Raw genomic sequence first — 18,949 nt, 5'->3', positions numbered from 1 at the left:
TTGATTTTTATGAAAAATGTATGCGGTTGGGTGGGGGGATAAGGAAATGATGCTGGGATGTGCATATTTTTAGGAAAGGGTTGCCGGCAGAAATGAGATTGGTTAAAGCTATGCACTGCAGTAATTCCCTCCGTTGCAAGCTCCAGTTTCCTGGGTCAGTAAAAACTGCTTCTGTCAACCGTGGAAAGGCTAACGCAAATCTGTAATGTGTGAGAAGCAATGTATGGCCTGCCTGAATCTGTTCGTAGACCTATATTATGAAACATGTTATTTGGCCAAGTGACCCACTTTTCTTGGGATATCCAAAGGGGGAAATGTTTGAGGTGGGACACTGAGACATACTAATTTGATTTTACATGGATCCTTGCATGTTTTCAGTTTGCAGGGCTAGAACCTGGAATATGCCTGGCACAAAATAAGAGGTTTCTAGATACAGTGCTCACTTTCTTGGGCATAGACTACCCTGCTGCAAATGATGAAGCAAATGCCTTAAGCCTTGAGGCACCCCTTCTGCTAATCACTGTGTGTGTGTGCCTGGGTGGTTCAGAAACTTTCCTTCAAACTCCCTCCCTAAACTCGGTTCTTTTCCTCCACTTATCTCAGAAAGTAGTAGTAGGAAAGCAACCCACAGAAAGCGACCTGACTGAAATGTATCCTCTTTATTTTTCTTCTTGTTTCCCTTGCAGAACTGAAGACTATATGAAGTTATCCCTAAACTCTTCCTAAGGCTTTCCCTTTGGCATCTTTAAAGGCTTGAGAAACAAACCAACCCCAAACCAACCTGATACGCATACATAACCGAAAAATAAATAACCCCTCAAAATACGGGACTTTCTCTTTGGCTGAACGAAGCCGAGTTCCTCAGAATAAATCTTTGTAAATATCGAGACCGGAAAGGATCTGTGTGGCTTGATCCCAAGAATTAAGTGGGCTAGAGAAAGTTACGGAAGTTACATTTTGAGGGTACTGTTCTTGGATGTCAAAGTAAAACTCATGAATGCACTTTGTTGTGACAACCACTCCATATCTGCTGTATCCAAAAGAAAAACCTGAGATATTCCATTTAGATAGCATGGACAAAGGTTACCCATTGCATCAGCCAGTCCAGAGATACAATATCAAACTATTTGGTCCCTTTCCACCCCTCTACCTGGGACCAAAAACTTCCTTTATATCCTTGAAGACAATGCATTGAGATATAAAGCATTGTGATGGTTTGTGGATGGTGGAAGGATGTAGACTTTAGTGTAGCCTGTCTTGCTTCATAGCCTTTTGAAGACGAAGCAGTCCTCCATCTTAGGTAGAATGAATCCTGAGAGATAAGAATGCACTCCTAGGCCTGTGTACTCAGAAGTAAGTCCCACTGAGTTCAATGGGGCTTACTCCCAGCAAAATGGATATACAGGATTGCCGCCTTAGTGTAATAGTTCATGACTGATTTTCATCCTGAGGTCTGAGCACCATTAATGCTCGATAGCCAATGCTTCTGTTTAGTTAGCAGTTGCTTCCTGTCCCCAATAACAGAGTTAGAAAACATAATCCATGAAATGTAAGGCAACTCTTGAAATATTAATTATAAACTTAACCTCAAAGATCCTTGTTTTCTTTTCTCCCTGACACTACACTGTTACATCTTTTTTGAACTTCTCTGTTCTTTGCTTCCCTGAAAGATTTATCCAATCATTAACCCATACAGAAAATAACATCTGATGGGCCTTAGTGGCTAGAAACCATCAATTACTATAAGCCCACACTGGTTTTATAAGTCTTTTCCTCCACAAAGGTAGTATTTCAGGACAATACTGGTGTCACTTCCTGTTTTGCAAAATTACCATTTTAGGCTGGAATTTCCTCCCAATACTCCTGTTTTTTCTTCATGTTTTGAGGGCAGACTGATTCGATGCTTAATAATATATCAAACCCAAGCTGCTTTTAAAAATGATAACTTATGCAGACAATACTTGAAATTGTTTAGTCAATCATTCTTTGGGGCACCTAGGTTTGGGGCAGATGTTTTTCCCCCCTAGCATAACTTTTTCAAGGGCTTATTGAGGAAACAGTGGGAAGTTTGGCTTTTCTTTCTTTTTTTTAAGTCTAAGCTTCTGCTTCTGTATGTTTTCACTAGCAATACAGTTTGCAATTGAATCCTATTTATATATACAAATATGTATAAGGACACTCGGCTTTGAAAAAACTGTTAGCAACCATTCTGCCTCCAACTCACATTGACAGATGCAGTGTTCCAAACAGCATTAACTATGCAAAGAATGCCTTATATACAATATAACGTCTCAGTATACAGCAATACGTCTATTGTACAAGGAATATTACTAGTGGCAGCGAGCAAAGCTATCTCCTCAATAGTGACAAAACTGGCTGTCTGGGTATTTTTTACATTTTTTTTTCTAAATGTGAAGGTGGATCTTATATACATAGGACTGTAATTTCTAGTGGCTTAAAATGTATATTGCCATTATTCAGTCCAATAAACCTTTAAATAGTTTATATGAATGGTCATTGTGTTTGTTAATGTGCATGGTGTCCATGCCCTTCCACCCTCGAACTACTTGGTTTGGTTCAAATATTACCCTGGGAGTGGGGTGGGGTGGGGGGGAGGAATACTTCAAAGAGCATTAGTTATATCCTCCTTGGGAAACAATACCATAATTACTGCCCAAGATTAACAACTAGAAGACAGTATCATCTTGGAAGGAATGGTATGAGAAGCAGGTATTCTAAAAGAGCAAATTCAAACTATCAGTTTATGTTGGGCTAAAAGTAGGCAGGACACAAAGTTACAGGCATCTCTCCCCCCCCCTTCTGCCCTCAAAAACTTCCTTTCATGCTTTTGCATGTCATGTGCTGTCTGGGTCCATTCACATTTCACATAGGTAAGCAGTGTAACAGTGGGCTGAATATGGGCACATGTGGATGGGTCATCCTCTAGGCAGATCAAAAGTGGTTGAGGGGAAGTTGAGACAGCACCGAGCCAAACAAAGTTGGAAATAGAGAATAAGGCTGCATCTGAATGGCATCTCTGCTCAATGAACATAGGGTTTAACCAGAAAGATGGAGGGGAACAAGACCTTCCCTCAGTTACAGGTAACCCTAGTGTCAATGATCAACACATCAATAAAAAGATCAATCCATACAACTTCGCATAAAGCAATTTAGATTAACTAACACAACATCTGAAAAATAAACACAAATAAAGTCTGAAAGGAGAAATAGTGGCATGCAAGGCCAAATTGTTCTGGAACATCTGTTCCCATTGCACAGCTACTCTGGCCTATATAGGCTGGGTGTGGTCTGATTAAGTGGTGCTTTGGTCATTTCTTTCGCTATGATTTCTCCCTTTAGGAATCTCCCTAGGTTCTTGTGGGAAGAATGGTAGCTCAGTGGAAGAGCACATGTTTTGCATGCAAGAGGTTCTAGGCTCATCCTCTGGCATCTTCAGATAAGGCTGGGAAAACGTCAACTGGAAATCCAGGAAAGAGCTGCTAGTCAATGTGGACAATATTGAGTTAGATGGCTTCAGTGGTAGGCAGACGTACTTGCCTGATCTCTGTGCAGGTGAGTTGTTGTTGCTGCTTACCAAGAGAGAGCAGGGAGGGCAAGGCTGTTGGGAAGTTGATTCTGCACAAATGCACCAGTGGAGGCAATACAGTGCTCACGCCAGTGTGTTTGCACAGTGCTGACCTCCCCATAAGCTGCAGGGACCCACCTGATGGCATCAGCTACTGAATAGACCAATGGCTTCACTTCATATAAGGCAGCTTCCTTGTTCCTACTCACGACTACCATTTTATTTTTTTTAATAATAATATTTTATTAAATTTAACAATAAGGAAAGACATCACCAAACAAAGGACAATAAAAGCACAAAACCAAGATTTCACAATACATAAAATACCTAAAATACAAACATTTAACCTAAAAAAGAAAAAAGAGAAAAGAAAGAAGAAGAAAAAACACCAATCAACACACAGAAGTAAAATAAGAAAAAACACAAGTCACTCTTTTCTAATTATTCAACATTAATTAACTTATTTTCCTGACTTCCTTACGTCTCCCTTTTTTGTATCCCTTTTTGACAGTTGGTTCAGCAAATTCATATCCTACCACTTTGTCCTTAAGTATCCTACCTCCCAAATTTATAATTTCAAACTTTCACTCTCGTCACTAAAACCCCTTCATTTCATTTCAATGTCATCAGCATTCATACATTTTACACTGCTTCTGTAAATAAATTTTAAATTTCCTCCAATCTTCTTCCACCAACTCTTCTCCCTGGTCTCGGATTCTGCCAGTCATCTCAGCCACCCCATTTTAACCCTTCTCTTTCCAAAGAGTACTACCTTTTTATCTGCTTCTTTTCTTCCACCACCATCACACACAGCTGCAGCAAGGGTGGGGGCAATCATGACTGGGAGTGCAGCAAGAGGCAGGGAGAGTGTAAGTCCTTTTCCTCCACTCCAAGGTCCCAATAAAAATTATCTCTCCACCCCCAATATTTGGAGCTGAGGAAAGGAGGAAGGATCACTTAGTTATAGAATGTTATTTGTATTCCAAAAACCTAGACACCGAGCGGGCATTCTAGTGGGGCATAACCAGGAGGTGGCAACTGCCCCGCCCCGATCCACAAATATTATTGAAAAGCATTGAAAGTATTCAATTGTTGTTTAGTTGTTTAGTTGTGTCTGACTCTTCGTGACCCCATGGACCAGAGCACGCCAGGCACTCCTGTCTTCCACTGTTAGTAGCATTCAATTACCTGAGTCCAAATCATCTGTCAGGAGAGCTATTCCCAGCAAGGACTCCGGCCTGACCAGGACGGCTTTCCTATTACAATGGTACCTTGTACACACACGGTACAGCAGCCATGTGTGTGTGTGTATGTGTGTGTGTGTTGCTCCAAGCCAGGAAACCTGAGATCCATGGATATTTGTTTATATGTGCACATACACCTTTTGTGATCTATCATGCTTGCACAAAACAGCAGTCCAAAACTGGAAATAAGCGATGTCTCATTCCAAAGTAGGTAAGGATTTGGAGTTGTTCACATGAAAGGCTGCCTGTCGCTTCATTTCCTCCCCCTTTCCTCTCCATCTCCTGTACCCATGGGCGTACACAAATATTATTGAAAAGCATTGAAAGTGCTCAGTTATCTGAGGTTCTGCCCTCCCAGCAGAAGCCTGCCCCTTGCAATGTCCTATTTACAGTACAGGGTATTTTTACCCATGATTTCCCAAGAAAAGTTCAACAATTTTTATTTCCTATTGAAAAAAAAAGCCCAACAACTTTTGCTGCCCCTCCCCAAACAAAAGTCCTGACTACACCCATGGTAGCTAATCAGGAATGTATAATAGTGTCTGTCACCATAAATCAGCACTGGAGCCTTGGTTATAATAGAGAAGTCTTCTGAATGATCAGGGCAATGACCTTTTAAACCCAAGTCACAAGTATAACGAAATCTATGCAATGGGTTGCTGTGAACAGAGTGTTCCACCATCGTCAGCAGGGACAGTTACTAAACTGATTTTAAAAATGGTAACCATTTCTCTCAGACAGTAATGGCGATGGGCCAAGCTACATGATACTCAGTCACATTATGTTTTCATGTGATTTAAAAAAACAACACCACACACCAATATGTCTGCTGTTGAAGTTGAGCATGACAGGAGATATGCTTTTCTGTTTTCCCACACTAAAACCCCTTCCCCCCCAAAGCTACTTTTGTCTCATGGCACACTGCAATCCACCTGCACACATCTTCCTCTCGGCTTTTGCAACTTCTGCCGCTCATTCTGTAGAAGAAAATGTCAAGGGGAAAACCACATGGCTGAGCATTTTGTATAGGCTGGTCCATAGGCTTTTGCTTGTAGCCTAGGCTGCTCTTCCACTAGCACAGAATACTTTGGCCTCCAAATCGATACTTCCTCTCCTCAAACCCCCCCCATACAGCTGGAAAATTTGCTCCAGAGGATTGCAGAATACCCCATAATAAATTTTGAAGGCATGCAAGGAGAGGAAGATTAAGTCCCATTGCACGAGTATAACTCTGCAGTCGCAGCATTGGACACAACACATACAGTCCTGTTCTACCACCTCTTTCTGGTGAAGAAGAAAAATAACAAGAAAACTTACATTTCTTTTGAAACATAACCATGGAAAATCCATTTTTAAGCCAGAGGTCTTTTAAAAAATAATAATAATCTAATTCATTGCTATTAATTGTAGATGTTCCTCTTAGTTCCAAATCCAGTCTTTCTGAATTTACCAATATTTCTTCTTTTGCTGCATCAAGAAACCAACGTTCAGCTGAACTGCAAATTCAAGAATGTGCATGTTCTTACACCAGTACAGTTGCCATGTGTAACCCATGAATTTTCAAGGTTCTTGCCTATAGAAGTTCATATCACAATAGACTTTAAAACATTCCAAGAAGTCTGTTGCTTTATCCATTTAGATGTGCCTTAAGATTGACTTGTTCCATAATGGGGGGGGGGGAGGGACAGAACTAGTTTCTCTCTTTATATGGGAGGGTGGGAAAGATGACTGAACTGGGATTTCAAACGGGCAGGACCTATTGTTAGTATTCCCTCCACTTTGCTAAAATATGTTTAGAATGAGAGTTCCACATTAAAGATCTCACTTCTGCTATTAGACATCTATGATTTTCTGAAATAAAATATGCAATCAGTGCTTAAATATTAGTTTGTGCAGACATGATGTCCTCTTACCCCTGAAGGTTCATTTAAACTAAACTTGCTTCTGTACCACACATATCCCTTTGGGACCCCTGCTCAACTCCTCATGGCAAGCTCACTGACTCCTGAATAGCAAATGATTAATCCCCCGTTGTCCCTAATTTCAATGAAGAATAAGTGCTAGATCCGTTCATCAAGGTATCACAGTGATGGAGACCATCAGAAAAGTATGTTTTGGAACCACAGTTATTTTTAAGGGTGACACACTTCAGAGATGCTTGTTTCTACAAAGTAAAGTTCAAGTTGAACATATAGAAATGTCACAAGTCACAGAGCATGTCCATCATCTAAGGTCTAAGGGATGGGAGAAATAACCTGAAGTTACAGATGTTTTTGGGACAGATGGGACGCGGGTGGCGCTGTGGGTTAAACCACAGAGCCTAGGACTTGCCGATCAGAAGGTTGGCGGTTCGAATCCCCGTGACGGGGTGAGCTCCCGTTGCTCGGTCCCTGCTCCTGCCAACCTAGCAGTTCGAAAGCACGTCAAAGTGCAAGTAGATAAATAGGTACCGCTCCGGCGGGAAGGTAAACGGCGTTTCCGTGCACTGCTCTGGTTTGCCAAAAGCGGCTTAGTCCTGCTGGCCACATGACCCGGAAGCTGTACGCCAGCTCCCTCGGCCAATAAAGCAAGATGAGTGCCGCAACCCCAGAGTCGGTCACAACTGGACCTAATGGTCAGGGGTCCCTTTACCTTTACCTTTACAGATGTTTTAAGACATCGCATCACTTCCCTCTAAATTACATTAAACTGAAATCCTGCTGTAAGCAACTGCTCTGTTGTGCCTGCTTGAAGAAGCTATCTATTTACGTAAACACCTTCATACATAACATAGCACCTTACTGGTCTTAGCTTCCATGATTTCTGAGACTAAAAAATACACAACATGTTTTTGGAACTGGTGGGATTCAGGGAAATAGGCTCTTGTATCTGAAAAGACAATTTCCTTTTAATAAACGAACACACTCAAAGTGGGGTTTAGAAACCAAGGTCCCCCACAACCAGAGGTGCATGCTATTTTCCATTCTGAATGTTAGGGAAGGGTTTCATTCAAATGTCCTACCATAAAGCAGACTTTAGGTCTGGGATGGGAAATATGGTACCATCCAGATGTTGTTACCGGGCTAGGGCTGATGAGTCCAGCACCTGGAGGGCCACAGGTTCTCCATTCCTGCTTTTAATTCTGGATGGGGAATATCCCAGTGCTATTGTACTCATACCACAGAGATCCCAGATATAACTGCAGAAGAAGTAACAGAAAGCATGGTGACAGACTCCATTAATCCTGCTCAGAGGCATTATAAGTTTATGAAGCAATGGTTTTTCCATTTTCTCTTCCTGTTATTGTTCTTCTCTTCTTGGCAGGGTCCAAAGAGAACAACTGACTGCCATCTTCACCCTCTTAAAGGAAAAAACAGAAACATTTGGGGAGATGTCTGAAACTGACATCAAAGAACAGCTTAAGCTTTATGACATGTAGACTGCAAGTCGCCAAGCCTCACCACCGTTGGTTTTTAATTCTTTAGCACACTGGAGGCTGCAGAACTTTCAGCAAAAATATGTAGAACAAGATAATGTTTGCATTTTGGCCTATTTAAAATATTCAGTACTAGCTTTTATTCTGATTTTGGGAATTGATTTTTCCTAGAAGAAAAATGTCCTCTGGTTTTTTGTTTGAATATACCAACTGCTATCCAAATCAACGTTCCATACATTAATGTTACACTCGCATTGAGGGAAGATACCCTTAGTGCTGCATGAAGATTCAATGTTTCTGAACCCAGCTGAAACAAGATAATTGTTTGAAATGATCTGTTTTGAGATAATGTAACCAATTAGGTAGAGTAATAAATGGTTGTTAGAAACATATTGTTGCTGGCAGCAAAGTAAATAATGTCAGCTACTTTCTCAACATATTATCTCCCATTTATTTCAAAATAAATTGATTTCTTAACTGGCATTGCATTTACCAGATTTCACACACTTGTTGACAAAACTTTCTCATGGATGCTGTGGAAGACTAAAACCCTAATTTTTTTTTAAAAAGCTAATGATAAACATTAACTTAAAACTTTCACAAATAAAGATCTATGCTCATTCATGTTTAATATGGGATTAATGCCTTTACCTTTACCTTTTACCTTACTGCTAAAAGCACATTGGGAAATTTTATGAAAAGTTTGTTTTCATGTTATGTTTTCTTAAATAAATGTATTCTTGATATCTTAAATAAATGTATTCTTGTTTAACATACAAAAGGGGGGGAACACTGCGTGTGCATGTGCTGTTGATTAGAAGGACCATCTGGGCTTTGCATTTGTTCTTCTGCTATTCAATATAAGGCTAGCAGAAAGGAAGTGGGACGGGGGAGATAGTCCCAAAATCTCAGGCTAGGATTAAAATAACACTTTATTCCAGTTTTCAATTAAAATTTCACATGCTTTCCCCTGGTAGGAATAAGCCATACAGCCTTTGAACTAAATACTCCACGACACATATAAGAACTCTCAGAATATAGTTATGTATTGACCCTGTATTCTCCAGTGAGATTGAGACTTTTATTTATTTTAAATGTCCACATTGCAATTCTCCGCCCTCCAGTCCAGTATAGCTGTTCAGAAGGAGCAGCATCACAAGCTATCAACAAATTAATAAAATAAAAAAATAAAAAATCTGAGCCCCTGGAACATAAAATGTGTAATAATACCTGCTTAGAATTTAAGGCAGAGATAAAATTAACACATAACATGGAAATGAATCCATAGCTTGTTAAGCAGTGGGAGAGAAATGCATCTTATCCAAAAGGACTTGGTGGGTGTAAGAACACATGGTGGGATATCTTCATTAAATAATAGACAATTCATGTATTATAACAGTGTGATCTTACTGAGAGTTGCTCCCTGAGAGCTTCATTGATTTCATAAGACTTCCTCCTAATCAAGTGAGCATAAGATTGCCACCTGTAGTTTGGTGAAGAGCATAGGCAAAATGTTTTTCCCTCAGTATTCTATGCCATTTCATTCCAACTCACTTTCATCAATAGAAAAGAAATCCTTTAGAAGACAAGTGTTTCAGTGCTGGCTACTTGCACCATTAGGCAGCATTGTCCCCATTCCCCACAAAACAACTTTTGCTTATAATTTGCCAGCCTCAAGTCAACTTGAACATTTAAGACAAGCCAGGAAGGTGCTACAATTGCAGCGTCTATGAATTACGGTAACTGGATTGCACTCCAGCCACAAAAGCTGAGGCTGCTGAACAGACTCTTGGCCCCAGGATCTTGTTTAATAACTGTCACAGCTATTAACTTTTTGTATCCTGTATTTTTTAGATCCCATTATGATTTATGTGGAAATCGTTCCATTTGATTGGGCACTTTCTGATGAGCTTTATTTATCGCTGATGACCACTTTTGTCATGTTTGCAATTATGTAAATCTTCTCATAAAAGGACGCGGGTGGCGCTGTGGGTTAAACCACAGAGCCTAGGACTTGCCGATCAGAAGGTCGGTGGTTCGAATCCCCGCAACGGGGTGAGCTCCCGTTGCTCGGTCCCTGCTCCTGCCAACCTAGCAGTTCGAAAGCACGTCAAAGTGCAAGTAGACAAATAGGTACCGCTCCGGCGGGAAGGTAAACAGCGTTTCCATGTGCTGCTCTGGTTCGCCAGAAGCTGCTTAGTCATGCTGGCCACATGACCCGGAAGCTGTACGCCGGCTCCCTCGGCCAATAAAGCGAGATGAGCGCTGCAACCCCAGAGTCGGTCATGACTGGACCTAATGGTCAGGGGTCCCTTTACCTTTAAATCTTCTCATGCTGCTAAGCAGCACAATCCTAACCATGTCTACTAGTGTACTCAGATGTAAGTTCTATTGAATTCAGGGAAGTAGGGTTAGGGTTAAGCACACGTGGGCAGCCCACTGTGTTTACGGCGCAGTAACTATTTTTAAATGTGCACCTACACATATAAGTCAGCACAGGCATATATTTGTTGCATATAAAAGCACATGCAGATTTTAGGTATATCTTGGCCATCTTTGTTCCTCCCTCCACACTGCGCATGCGTGATCTGCCGTCCTGCGCAGCTCTCACCTCCGCCAGGCGGAGAGCGGAGCGAGGGCTAAACTGAACCACGAACTGAGGCCTCCAGGCGACTCTCTACACATTGCGAGTCTAGGATACAGTAGCGAGCCGCGCCGCGCCAAGTACGCACGCGCGCTTCCCTCCTCGGCCCGGAAGAAGGGTCATTGGCTACGGCTGCTGCGTGGGTCCTTTTCCCGCTCGATGTTAAATGGGAGGCTGCTCCCTGCTCGTGGTTACACGCCGCTGTCGTCGGTTGTCCCGCGCTCGCGGTGACGGAGAGAGGGGGGGACGACGACGAGCGTTTCCAGGGCAACGGCCCGTTGCCGCTTCGCTCCTCTCCGGCGAGGAAGCGCCCGGGGCCTAGCGGAGTTCGCGGGAGGGGGTCGCCTCAGAAACCCCCGCGCCTCTCTCGGGAGCTGAGACCCGGGGGGTGGCGAGGGGGTAGAGAAGGGCGCCTGGGCTGGACCCCTCCGCTCTCGCGCTTTTTCCGGCTGCAGAGTAACCGCCTCCTCTGCCTTCCACCTCGAAGGGCCCTACATTTCGACTCCCGCCTTAAAAGGTCGCTTACTTGTGCTGCTAGGTGCGGCTCCCGCCGCCTCCACCTCAGTGCTGGACCTGACAGTGCTGAGCCTGCAAAGCACCTGCCCCAAGAGACAGGCAGCGCCCTATATTTATAGGTTATTTTGGGGCCTGTGGTTTCCCTTATACCTGCAATAAAATTTGGTCCTTTGGAGCACCCCATAGCTTCCCTGCCATCTCCCCTTTGTTTCTGCCATGGAGCCAGTCAAGAGGCCCAGTGATGACAGCCTCGTCGTCCCCGGGACGCCAGAAAACAAGCTTCCCAGGGGACCCAACCCTAAGGACAGTCCCCCGAACCCGTCCCTCATGAAAGCCTTGGAGGCGGTTTTAATTGCTGGCCGGCGTGGCTTGCTTGGCCCAGAAGCCATGGCAGCAGCGGGAGGCACCTCGGAATTGAATCCGGGAGGCAGCAACGGAGTGGCCCCTCCGGCAGTAGACCCTCCGGGAGGCCTGAATCCTATTCCCCGCTTGGCAGGAGGGGGGAAGAAGAAGAAGGCTGTCAATGAGATGCGTACGTCTGTGATAACTGCCGTGCAACAGGTGACGGGTAAGTCAAACAAGGCGCCCTCCAATATGGTGGGGCTGCAACCTCAAGCCAGATGCTCCAAAACACAAACCTGCAGGGATTGCCATTTCCATGCCACTGTATCTTGTCCCACACTTGTTTGGAAAAAATGGCCGCAAGTGAGTGAGGATGGAAAAGCTTCCAAACCACAGCTGCCTAGTGTGGCATGACTGTGGTAATTGTGCCAACTATATATCTAGCTGCAACTCACTGAGAGCAAGGGTAGATTTTTCTTTATTTAGCAGGAAATGGAATGTTTTGTCTCTGTGTCCCATGGCCTTTGACAAGGCCAGAAAGGTAGAATTAATTGTGGAATATTAGAAAATGCAGAAAACACATGTTGTGGTATAAATTGATTGTGCACCCCACACCATAAACTTCTGAATTAATAATGCAGATTTTTAGTGACTGCGTTAAAGTGGGCAAGTGGAACAATTAAGGCAATGGAATACCCATTATGAAACCAGAAAGTAGTAAATAAAGAGTTGAAAAAGAATATGGGCACAAATGCAATGGTATATAAAATCCTGAAATATTTAGAAAAAGCAATTGCTGAATCAGTGTAGGTACCATACTATATGTGATAAGCTTTAACGTTATTGTGTCATACAGCAAGTCAGACAATGCATGATCAGCAGGTCCTTATACTTCTGAACAATAGATGTAAGTACTGTAGAAGAAGACGATCTTTACTGTCTTGTGCTTCTGGCCTCTCTTTGTCTAGCATTTGATTCTGCCTATAGCTGATCCAAAGATACTGTATTAAAAAAGCAATCATATGTTTGCCTTACACTGAGACCAACAATATGTTGCTGCTTTGCCAGAAAAAAGGCTGCCATATCCAGTGCATACTCAGACTGGGAGTGGGGAAACACACTACTTGGAAAATACACAAAAAGGGAAACAGTGCCACTGTCCATCAATCTGGTGCTATGCAGAACATGCTGTGTATAATGCAGACATGAAGGGAGCCAGTAAGCCAAGCTGGGGGCATTTTGGCCATGCCATTGTGCCCCTAACATGTACAAAGTGCTGACAACTGGGCAGCAGTCACATTCAAGGGGCCCTTCTGGTGCTGTCTGCTAAAGTGGTAGCAAACATACTTAGGTGATTACTGGCTCGAAGGCAAAACATTTTACCCCTCTAGCAAACTCCAATGGAAGAAAAGCATAGAATCAAGTGGTAGCAACAAACAAGAGAATGCAATAGTGCTGTCTCCAAGCAAGCGTGAACAAACTCAGGAGGTTGCTGGCTCAAATCCATACCAGCCATTGTTCCTTGATCAAGTACACTTGTGGAAATACTTGAGTGAATGCATACATGTTTCCAGGAGTGGTGGTCCAAATACTATCAAGTGAAAAATACATTGTAGCTCACATAAAATATTGCCTGGGAACAACTGGGACAGTATGCTCTCAAGGTCGCACTGATCTTTGGGAAGGATCCAGCAGTGCACCAGGAGCAGGATTCATACAGCATCAAAATCCAGGTATGCATCACCAGAGACTTCTTCAGGACTGAGGGTAAGCATGTAGCAGAGGCAGGTGCCCTTGGATATCAAGTTGCTGGACCAAAGAAAGTGGGGAGATTGCCTACCTGCCTGGGGGCATATCGACAGCAAGAAGATAGTAGTCCTTTCATCCTGAAACCATCTCTGCTAGGGACAGGGAGCACCCTGCAGACATGCCCACCATGTTGCTGGATAAGTCTTGCAAAAACGGCAGCCTAAAGTTTTGTACTGCTGAGCAGTGCTCAATAACACTGTGGGCATGCCTTAAAGATGGGAACAGTCACTGTGACCAGCATAAGAGAGGCTCATCACTCAGCCACCTTTCCTAGTTGACCATTAATAAATTCAGCTGGAAATCAAAAGTTTTTCAACTACAGAAATTTTGAATGCTGCATTTGGGTGCCCAGAATTTCTGTAGCACCAAAGAATCTCATTGGCTTTAAGAAATTTCTGAAGTATATATTTTTATTTTGGATCTCCATACGTGGTTCATGTGCTTTGCTATAGCTTATCCAGCAAAAAACTAGACAGCCTGCTGCAGACATATGTTTCCAGAAATGTTCTGTGTGCGTGCATAGGTGCTATGCACATAATTCCTTCCCTCAGCTACCCCAGGTCAAATAATCAATGATAGCACTGGGAGCAGAGAGCTAGATTTGGTCTCCCTTATTAATGCCGTAATTGGTGAAGGTGTGACTGTGGCAACATTAGACTGGAAGCAGTGACTTTTAGTTATCAAATCCACTTTACTTTTACGACCAATATATGTCTCATCTCCTTTGCTTAAACACCTGGATCTATTTGTACATCATGCGCATTTCTGAGTTCCACTTAGTTACTGGTAGGGCACTCTGCTCTGGATTGCACGGGCTGTGGGAAGCTTGGGGGGGTGACCAGCTTCATAGTAGAGTATTATACTTGTTCATCTTCTCTTCCAGTGGTATGATTCTGTGTTCTTGACACAAAACAAGGTTCAGATAATTTTTTCTACCCTAGTTTTTCAAGTTATGTGTGACTGTGTTAAGATGTAGTTTTGTTTTGTTTTGTGGGTTTTTAAAACCTTGTTTGTTGCCATATATTGTTTATATTTATCTTAAGTATTGATCCATCTAATAAAAAGAAACCAGCTAATTACAGTCAGATGCTCTTTTTGGAAGTGTTCTTTTTCCTCTCTGGTGCTTTTGTTCAAAACTTCTATGGAACTGAGTTACAGGTGGTAGGTATAATTCACATTCCACAGATGTCAAAGTGTAATGATTGCAACTTGTGCCCCTTATGTTTCTCTGTGTGCGGATTTTGAAGCTAACGGAGCCAAAAAGAATCTACTGCATTATGTCACTCCAGTTTTGATACTTTAAAAAAACTCTCAAGCCAGGTTCTTAGCACCACCTGCCATTCAAATGGCCATCTCCATGCTCTTGCCTATTTTCACCACTCACTGAATTTTGCTGTCTTCCTACTCTTACTGCTGTGGTTGATTATATCCTCCTCCTTCATTCTAAATGACACTAGTTTCATCACAGAGGTAAGTAGGCTAATCTTGCTGGTTCCCCTTACCTAATAAAACTCTTTGTACTAATCGTACGAAAAAATGCAGCATATCACCTGCAGTTGTCAATACCTGAAGTATTTGTTTGCTGATGGAGGAGAGGCAGGTTTGAGTGCAGGGTTTGACTCTTAAAAAAAATAAAGAGAGAGGTGCGTCTTTTCTGTTTGCCTGAATTTTGGTTCATACAGATATGTTTGTGAAAACAGCAGTGGCGAGATCTGTTAAAACTGCACAGAGTTCACTGAACTGGGCAAACAGAATACTGTACAGATGCACTCTCTTTCTCCTTTCTCTGCCATTTATATATGTAAAATGTAGTTTAACAACACAAAATTAAGCATGTTAACTCCAAAGTCAGTTCCATATGCCCAGTGGCCATTACTCCTTACCATGTATGCTAAGGATCGCAGCATAAGATTACCATGTTTTGGCCATGCTAAAATTCTGGGGTGGCAAGAAAATGAGGCATGCCAAATTGCCTCTACTTGCTGGTTTCTGCTGTGGCCTTTCCTCGTGGGGGAAATTGCCCCAGAATGCTTATTCCTGTGAAAGCAGCTTAATGGACTTTCTTGGTCAGAAAAAAACACTTTATTGCACCTTCTTCAATTCAGGTCAGATTGAGCTGCATTTGCTACAGCTAGGTACACTATAGCCTCAGGTTGATAAGTGGGTGAGGGCAGATGTCAGGATCACTCAGCTCCTGTTGTCTTCCCTGCCTGCGTATCATCTGGGCTGCTGCTCATAGTGGAAGGATTAGTGTTGCTGAGACTGGTTCTGCAGCCAGCTCTTTTCATGACCCGTGGCAGTGATAGTCCTGTCACCTGTTCCTGAAAACCAGTGCTTACAGCTGAAGGAGGGGGATATCCTTTTTTGTGTGCTTCCTTGTGTGCTGAGCTCAGCTGCACTGTTCACCCTACCCCATCCTTGATCCTCTTAGTGGGTTTTCCTCAGTCAGCTGTCTTAACAGGCTTCTGTGAATGTTTTAATTCTGCTGCATATTAGTGGACTTCTGTCTTCTCAAAAGTGCAGCTAGCTTGGTCTCTTGATTTTGGTCTGGAGAGAATGCTGATCAAATTTTCTAGCATATTAACATGTTTATAGATTTTAAATTTCAGTCTTTAACCTTTTAGTACTAGCGCTTTCAGGATGGAGGAACAGTAAGCTAGTGCAGGGGTCAATCTGAAGTAGTTGAACTAATGTGGCATTTTACTTTTAGGTGCTGGAAGACAGCAACCTCCCCCAAAGGAAATCTGGATATGTGGCAATTCTGTGATCTTGGCATCAAAGAAGAGAGCTAAAAGTCTACCACATGGATTGCAGTTGGGCATCTCTGTTTCAAGGGCATATGTGTATTGGCATGGGATACAGGCAATGAAATGGGAACAGCTCATGCCTCTTCTGCATGAAATTTATCATCTCCGTTCTTCTCCATCCCTTATAATAATTCATATTGGAGAAGATGATCTTCCCAATGATAACTTGTCTCTCATTATATCCATGAAAAATGACTTGGGCATTCTTAAAAGAGCATTCCCAAATGCTACCATAGTTTGGTCTTCACTGTTGCCAAGACGTGCTTGCAAGATGGACCAAAATCCTGAACAGATGGCGAAAGCTCAAAAGCATGTTAACAAGAAAATGGTAGGCTTTTGTAATGAAATTGGTGTACACTTTCTGTCGCATAACTTGATTACGTCTGATAAAGCAAACCTGTTCTTGCCTGATGTCAATGACCTATCTGATGCAGGAGCTGATTTATTCTTGGCAGACCTGAAGAAAGTCCTGCGGTTCTATCAGGTTTTGGGATAGTTGGGAAGATGCTAGTAATATGTGTTGGTTTTGTCAGAAAGAATGGGTTTGTTGCTGCTTGACCATCATATAGTGTCTTACAAATTGCACACTTGGATGAATACGAGTGGATATGGGCTTCCTGTTCCTAGGTAGCTTTGAACTGCATTTTACATATATAGATGACACAGGTTGATAGATATGTTCCTCTGACTAATCTCTGCAACGATAGGACTGTCTAATAACAGATGAAAGAAACTGTTCCCTTTTAACATGAAGATTTTCAATGTATACACTCATTGTTAATGAAACTGTACATTTTGATTTCTTTAAGGGAAACTTGTAAGATGGTATAATGAAAAATGTTGTGGACCAGGTATCTGCTTACTACTCTGTCTTCAAGGCATTATTCAGAGAGGCACATGTATGTAACTAGTCATTATAAGCAAAAACAGGTGAAACAGTTTTTCAGATGTTAACAAATTGTATGTGCAAGTGTATTGGGTAGACAGGGGAAATGAGACCACACAAAGTATACATATACATGTTTTTCAGCATTGGATATTTGCATTTGCATTGATTCTCTCTTGCAGTCAACAAATTGCTTACTCCACTTGGTCATTGAATGCTATGCGCTATTCCAGAGTAAGCCATTTGAGGGTTGTGAGTCATTTGAGGGCTGAGTTTCTGCCGCAGACTAGTTCCATTGTCTAGAAGAGGTCATTTGGAGCAATAATTGGCTGTGATTCCCAACCATCATTCCCTAGTGTGGTGGCACTTAGGAAGTATTCATTGTCTATTGCCATTTGTACCAGTTTATATCTCCCCCCCCCCAATCTTACTATTTGTAATTCTGATATACGTTTTCCCACTTTGACTACCTTAAGGACATGGAATTACATCTGGTGGAAAAGACTTGCTTAATACAAGTACAGGAAAACTCCATATTACCTCTTCAGTATCCATAATTAATTATAATTACAGTCAACCCTATTGGACCATGAGAGAAAATCCAGACAGCCCCAGCATCATAATACTGTTATTAGGACCTCAGAGTAGTGAACTAACCTTCTTGTTTCACTCTTTATCGGGATGAATATGGAATGCACACGCAAAAAGGAAGAGGACAGGGAAAGAAGAGGAAAAGGTGTTGCTAGTAAGAGTGCAGTGGAAGTCGCATGTGCTATATGTGATTGCCTTAGCACAGCGATTCAGGAAAACGTTTGCCAAATGATTAGGTCTGTTTATGCCATGTGCAAATGATTTGAACAAAGAATCAGTGACCACGCTCACTTTGGAAATTGCAAAGCCAGCACTTGAACCTGTCTCTGATTTGGTTTTGAATCACTACTCAGATATTTTCAAAGGGGGGATGGCCATTGAGTCTTTTTTTAAAAAAATAGTATTTATGGAAGTTTTAAGGTTACAAAAAGAAAAAAGAAGAAACACCAAATTAAACAAAAGCAAAACAACACATCACAATAAAAAACAGAAAAATAGAAACAATTTAAAAAAAACAAATTGAACCTTCCCATAACTTGTCTTTCATTTGCTTGTTTCCCTGACCTCCTCACACCTCCCTTTTTTGTAGTCTAAGTCAATTATCCATTTCAGCAAATCCTTTCCCTCTCTTCAAACTTTTATCCTGAAAATTTATCTTGATATTAATATAAGTTTACTTTCCCTCCTTTAACCAATTAACAGTCTATTTTTCTTAAATCTTTGTTACATTTTTGCTAGAATCACATAAATTCATTCCAACATCATTCTAACATTCATTGATTCTTTGTCCCAATGCTCTCTGGTGCAACCTGAACCATCTGTACTTGGCATAAACTAACCTAATCAATCTGCAAGGGGCTTCTCCGTTACTGGTGATAGGGCTTCTACCATGCCCTCTACCAGCAACAGATCTCTTCTCTCCATGACACCTTGTTTTGTTTAACAACCTGTCTGACAAAGAGGATTGTGAAATTTGAAAAACTAGCCACTTATTTTGTGACATCTAGTTAAAACTCCTAATTAAGTATTGTAAAGTGGCTGCCGTTTCCATAATTAATAGAAATTGCTATTACAATTTTCTGTGCTTTTTTTGTCAGAATGATGATAAA

At 42.0% G+C, this 18,949-nt stretch overlaps 2 protein-coding genes across 4 annotated transcripts in view; both read left to right on the top strand.

The window, feature by feature from the left end:
- Positions 1-8,728, top strand: part of MXRA7 (matrix remodeling associated 7) — a 62,266-nt gene extending 53,538 nt beyond the window's left edge. For 2 of the 3 annotated variants that reach the window (XM_053376028.1, XM_053376027.1), the window contains one exon: positions 687-2,505. Coding sequence is in view for 2 of the 3 variants with exons in the window: in XM_053376027.1 (XP_053232002.1) it covers positions 687-726 (40 nt within the window). In the remaining variant the exon portion in view is untranslated. Of the gene's footprint in view, positions 1-686; positions 2,506-8,133; positions 8,252-8,304 lie in introns of those variants that run through there. The other variant, XM_053376026.1, reaches the window with a different exon arrangement.
- Positions 8,729-10,943: 2,215 nt separating this feature from the next.
- Positions 10,944-17,273, top strand: LOC128407539 (uncharacterized). The gene is made up of 2 exons (XM_053376025.1): positions 10,944-11,973; positions 16,267-17,273. Exons 1-2 carry the CDS (start codon positions 11,622-11,624, stop codon positions 16,857-16,859), a joined length of 945 nt encoding a protein of 314 aa, XP_053232000.1. The 5' UTR covers positions 10,944-11,621; the 3' UTR covers positions 16,860-17,273.
- Positions 17,274-18,949: the final 1,676 nt, after the last annotated feature.

Source organism: Podarcis raffonei, chromosome 2, assembly GCF_027172205.1.
Source record: "Podarcis raffonei isolate rPodRaf1 chromosome 2, rPodRaf1.pri, whole genome shotgun sequence".
Lineage (NCBI taxonomy): Eukaryota > Metazoa > Chordata > Lepidosauria > Squamata > Lacertidae > Podarcis > Podarcis raffonei.
This window is presented reverse-complemented; position numbering and strand designations above follow the sequence as displayed.

What these genes read in the sequence shown, in the direction of transcription:
- LOC128407539 (XM_053376025.1), top strand. Translation starts at nt 11,622, where the DNA reads ATGGAGCCAGTCAAGAGGCCCAGTGATGACAGCCTCGTCGTCCCCGGG. An exon ending in TGCCGTGCAACAGGTGACGG is followed by an intron (nt 11,974 to 16,266) that starts GTAAGTCAAACA and finishes TTTTACTTTTAG; the next exon opens with GTGCTGGAAGACAGCAACCT.